This window comes from Eufriesea mexicana, unplaced genomic scaffold (assembly GCF_001483705.2).
Source record: "Eufriesea mexicana isolate 0111107269 unplaced genomic scaffold, ASM148370v2 scaffold654, whole genome shotgun sequence".
Taxonomy (NCBI): Eukaryota; Metazoa; Arthropoda; class Insecta; order Hymenoptera; family Apidae; genus Eufriesea; species Eufriesea mexicana.
The window spans coordinates 1,577,406-1,583,241 of record NW_016908877.1 but is presented as its reverse complement, the minus strand read 5'-3'; the positions used below and the strand labels follow the sequence as shown (position 1 = coordinate 1,583,241).

At 21.8% G+C, this 5,836-nt stretch overlaps 2 protein-coding genes across 2 annotated transcripts in view; both read left to right on the top strand.

The window, feature by feature from the left end:
* The window catches only part of LOC108546448 (protein SON), a 6,063-nt gene extending 5,624 nt beyond the window's left edge, over positions 1-439 (top strand). The window contains exons 12-14 of the mRNA XM_017898510.1: positions 1-48; positions 114-229; positions 299-439. The exon at positions 1-48 is cut by the window's left edge and continues 8 nt beyond it. Coding sequence (XP_017753999.1) covers positions 1-48; positions 114-229; positions 299-439 — 305 coding nt within the window. The remainder of the gene's footprint in view (positions 49-113; positions 230-298) is intronic.
* A 703-nt stretch (positions 440-1,142) lies between these two features.
* On the top strand, positions 1,143-3,275 carry por (Protein-serine O-palmitoleoyltransferase por). The gene is made up of 6 exons (XM_017898597.1): positions 1,143-1,430; positions 1,518-1,707; positions 1,794-2,010; positions 2,086-2,192; positions 2,507-2,709; positions 2,833-3,275. The coding sequence occupies exons 1-6, from the start codon at positions 1,208-1,210 to the stop codon at positions 3,273-3,275; spliced, it is 1,383 nt and encodes a 460-aa protein (XP_017754086.1). The 5' UTR covers positions 1,143-1,207.
* Positions 3,276-5,836: the final 2,561 nt, after the last annotated feature.

Below are 5,836 nucleotides of genomic sequence, written 5' to 3'. Positions count from 1 at the left end.
TAGGGAAAGCAACAAAACCACTAGTACCAGCAATCAAAACATTAGAAGGTATATTTTAATAAAAATTTACACAGTTAATATAATAAAAATAATTAAAAATTTTTATATTGCAGGAAAACATCCAGTATCATTATTGGGTGAATATTGTTCAAAACGAAAACTTGGTGCACCAGTTTATGAACTATGTTTTGAATGTGGACCAGATCATAGAAAAAATTTTCTGTTTAAAGTATGTAACCTATTTATACATTCCTGTATTTCCAAATTGTATATATTTATGTTTAATACTATACTTTAGGTTAAAGTAAATGGAATTGAATATAAACCAAGTGTTGCAAGTCCAAACAAAAAACAAGCTAAAGCAGAAGCAGCACAAATTTGTTTACAAACTTTAGGATTATTACCAGAACCTAATCCTATATCTACTGCAAAATCTTAAACTCCTAATGATAACTTTTTTAAAAAAGTAGATATATTACTAAATAATTAAGAAAAATTAAGATGATAAAACTGTACAAAAATTGTAAATTAAAACAGGATAAGTTCTTTAATTTTGTTGTATATAATTAACTTTTAACATTTTAACATATTTCATTTTTACTATTAAATATTTGAATATTTAATACTAATTACTATTTAAAATGTACACATCAATGCATATGGTGTAAATAAAACAAATAAATTATATATGTATAAATATCATATTGTGGAACCTTTTTTTTTTGTTTACATATTTATCTTACATAATAGATGGTAGAAAAGAGTAAAGCATATTGACTGTATAAATTCACATACTTTGATATTATATATATTTTATAATATATCTTTGACATCGACGTTCTACATACTTATTACCTACAATATATGTTTGATAAATTGTTTTTTATATTATATTACAATTAATTATAATTCTTGAGATAACAATTTGTTATAATAATTCATATAATAATTATTGAATTGAATAAAAGATGTATACAATATGAGGTTATTATTGATATTAGATATTTAAAATGTTAAAATATATTTTTTAAATCTTAATAATGTTTGATTTAACATTTTATGTTTTTATTCTAACACGTATTATAATCTTTTACAAAAAATTCACAATTGTCATTTTACTCAAATAAATAGAATGTTGGCATTACGATTCACGATTGGCGTTAAACTGTTATGACAGTGAAACAGCGACAATTTAATTTTTTCTGTGATGGACGATGTAGAAATTCCAATTTTTTACGATGATGAAGGTGATTTTGTGGGACATGAATATTTGCAAGATGTGGAATATGAATACGAATATGAGGATATGGAAATAGAAACTTTATTTGAATTATACCAATATTGTCTCCGACCTACTATTTATGATACAATATCATATATACTACCACTACTTGTTTCTACTATAATATTTAGATTATGTGCATATTCTCGTAAGGCATACTTTTATAAATATATCAATATATATATAATTTGAAAAAAGACAGAATTAAAAATTTATGTTTAATGTAATATTACAGACCATGTATCACATAGAACTTTTCATATGCTATCAATGTTGATTGGTATATATAATATTTATCATTATGTGTCAGAATGTTTATACACATTACTAATACTTTGCATAATTTCATATAGTACTTTATATATACACAAAAAATATTGCAAATATTTAGGTATATTTTTATCATCACTTTTTATAACATATTGGTAAGGTGTTTAGATATTAATAATTTTTTTATAAATATCAAAATAATACATGTAATTAATTTTTTTCTGTAACTTTTAACCTTTAGTGAATTTTCTATGCCAGCTGTAGTATGGCATAAAGTACGAAGTGTAGTAATGACTATGGCAATGAAAACAATTAGTATAGCAATAGACAAAGCTGATACAAATGATTTACCTAATATTTATGCCTATATGGGATACATGTTTTGTAGTGTTACATGCCTCTTTGGTCCGTGGATATCATTTAAGGATTACATGTCAATACGTTATATAAATAATCAGGTATATATAACTTTCATTATTGTATATCATACATTTATTATAAAAATTAACATTATCAATACTTTTCAATTTCAGGATAAGTGGTGGATATTATATACTATTCAATATGCATTTTTGTCTTTCCTTTTTTTGACTATTTCAAATTGTTGGGCACAATGGATGATCATGGAAACTTCTTGGAAGTAAGTAGATATTTTTATACAGAGTGGGCCACTTAACATAATCACTTTAATTATTTTCGTTTTTAATTTGACTTTTTCTGTCTTTAGTAACACAATTAATTTAACACAAATCAAGTGTCATTATTTTTTTGTTATTCTTTCACATTCTATCATTTGCTACAAAATAATTTTTTATTGTTTCTTCAGTAACTAAATAATAGAAGATTATCAAAGTAGTTACATTACATAGTTCACTTTGTATATTTTCATATTATCTTCTATAATATGATAGATATTATTCTATGATAAATATTAATTTATTTTTATAATTTCAGGTGGTTATTAGCTTATAGGGATGCATTATCTTTCAGAATGTCTCATTATTTTATCTCATACATTGCATCCACTTTATTACTATTAGGAGGATTTCCATTTACATTAAGTACCATAGTGAAACCATTCAAAATAGAATTTCCACGTTCACTTGTACATGTAGTGATTTGTTGGAATATACCAATGCACTTTTGGCTAAAAACTTGTGTGTATTATCCATATCTACCATCCATATATATATATATATATATATATATTATTCATATATTATTCATATATGTGTTTTTTATAATTTATAACAAACAAAAATATTTATATACACTTTCAGATATTTTTCGTCCAAGTATTAAATACTTAGGAAAGTTTGGAGCTGTAACAATGACATATTTAACAAGTGCCCTTTTACATGGATTAAATTTTCAATTGGCAGCAGTTTTGCTTAGTCTTGGTTTTTACACCTATGTAGAATTTCAACTTAGATTTATGCTTGCTAATATTTTTGATGCATGTATTGCATCAAAGCAGTGTACCAAAAATAAATGTGTACATGCATATAACACTCACAATTCATGGTGGGTGTTTTTAACAAATATGATGTTTTCTGGATTATCAATTTTTCATTTAGCTTATTTAGGCCTTATGTTTGATACATCTGAATTACAAGAAACAGGATATAGTTATGTTCATACTATTGAAAAATGGTCTCAACTTGGATTTGCTAGCCACTGGGTAGTGTTTGCTACATATTGCATATATTTTTTAATTAGGTAGTACCAAGTATAAATAAAATATTTTCTAATACTTTAATAATTAATACATTATATTTGTGTTGTACTGCTAATTCATATAAAGCATGTGCATCTAATATATTATTTAAACAAATTTGAATATAGATTTTACTTTTTTTATACTTTTTATACTTTTTATAATATTTAGTTTGAATTGTAAATATAAAAGCATTTTATACATGCTTGTAGAAACTATTCATGTAAAAATATTAATATATAGGAAATAATATAATTTAAATAGAACACAGTATAATTCTAAATCTTAAAATAAGTAAAATACATAAGTTTTATTAAGTGTACAACATAGTATAAAGTGTGTTTGCATTTAAGTGTACATAAAGCATATTAAACAATTAATACATAATAATTCTGTAAAGTCTATGTACTATACTTGTTAAATAATACATCATTGACAGATTATGTTATTAAGCTAATATATACTAAACTTTAACATAGTCTTAACAATGAATAAAGATATTTTTTCAATCAAAATGCAATATTGCTGCATTTTAAGTTGTACTGCTAAAATATTATACAATATGATAGTAAATATATAATCAGTAGATATATAATTAGTAGACAGTAAAATATTATACAGTAAAGAATAGTATATTTCTAATACTACAACATAATATATTTCATATTGCAAATTAAATTAGTAACATTAGAAGTAAAATATTTTATATTTTGTTTTCTAAAAGTATGACAAAATTTTTCTACGATTTAACAACATATTTCAGACAAAAAAGTTGAAACTACATATGTCCATATGTACATACTCGACTATACTCCCTTTTTCATTGTTTTCTTCCTCATGTAACATGCATATATATTAATAGAGTATTATTTATAAACCAAATGATAATCAACTAAAATTTTGTCAATCAAAAATACATTAACTGTTGTAAATATAAAATTATCTAATATTCTGTCATGAGAGTACATTTTGACTTCTTTAATGATAGCTAGACATGACATAATTCTATATTCAATTTTACTTTCTAAATAAAAGTTATTCGCAATATTAGCAAATTTTAGTCATGAATTAGTTATTTTTTTTTAAATAATTATGTCCATAATTTATATATTAAAAATTTTAATTTAAAAAAATGTACTTTCTGTTTGGTCTTAGATTTTAAAGTCTAACATACCTGTTATATTACATTATTAAAATATCTTTATTACTATATATCAATTATATTGTTTCAAGAAATGCATGAATTTAATAAAATATTTATCAATTTTTAAATGTATATACACATTATACGTATATATACATATATTTTCTTGAAAGAAATCTATAACATTAATGCTGACATATTTAGTAATTTTAATACATATATTATCGATAAAAATAAAAGAATAATTGAATAAAAATCATTCTATGTATTATTTTACATAATATTGTATAAATATATCCCCTTATATAAATATATTTCAATTATTGTTCTATTATTAACATAATAATAAAGTTCACGCAATTCTTTCCACATATTTAAAAATCATTTTATAGCAATTTTAAATATATTTTTTAAAATATAATCTTATCGAATTATAATTTTCGAATATAAAATAAAATTATTTAGCACATATATTTTAAATGACCAATTTTTAGTACACTACTTTAAATAAAGGTTAAATTGTTAAGTGAAAAAAAAGTCACCAAACAATATGAATTGAACTAAATACTTTGATTTACAAATGCTGTTACAGTTAAAAATATCCAAAAGCAATGTCTTTTTCTAATAATAATAATAATAATGATATTATTAATAATAATAATAATAATAATAATAATAATAATAAAAGGCAAGAAAATATATAAACGCTTACAGCAGTTTGCTACCTTAGTTTTATGACCATATTTAACAGTTTTAATGTTACTTAATTGAATATTAAACTTACATTCTCTATTTACAATGTATATAAGGCTACAAAAAGAAAATTAATACTTGTAACTGTATCCTCAAATTATTTAAATAAATATAAAGATTATTGACTTAGAATTATTTTAAACACATTTATATTAAATTAATATTATAATAAAATTTTTTACAGTTCACACTGTTCTTTCGGTACATTTTTTGAAGTATTTATCTTTTGTCTAGAGTAAGATATGATGATAAACATTCTGTATTTTCAGAGATGTTTACTTAGTATTTATTATTTTTTTAGTAAGTAAACAATAATAGTAATTACTATTTTTTTTAATCATCTTTCTTGATATGTTTTGTATTGAAAACAGTAGACACGAATAAATACAAATTATAATAAAAAAATGTAACAGTCTATATATTTTTTATAATCTGTAAAATAATTTGAAGACACAGTTCAAATTGTTATACATCATTAGTATAATTATACTAATTATATAACTATATGTTATGTAGCACTTACATAAGCACTATGAATTGATTTGTGATACATTATGATTGCAATTTCTCATTGAAGAATTTTATATATATAAAATGATCAACATGTCAAACTTTATATAATGTATATATAAAGTTTATGTATTATATATTTTATATATATATACATATA

Coding starts and splice junctions, on each gene's coding strand:
- por (XM_017898597.1), top strand. CDS start 1,208: ATGGACGATGTAGAAATTCCAATTTTTTACGATGATGAAGGTGATTTT. Junction 2,011..2,085: donor TACGTTATATAAATAATCAG/GTATATATAACT, acceptor TTTCAATTTCAG/GATAAGTGGTGGATATTATA. Junction 2,193..2,506: donor ATCATGGAAACTTCTTGGAA/GTAAGTAGATAT, acceptor TTATAATTTCAG/GTGGTTATTAGCTTATAGGG.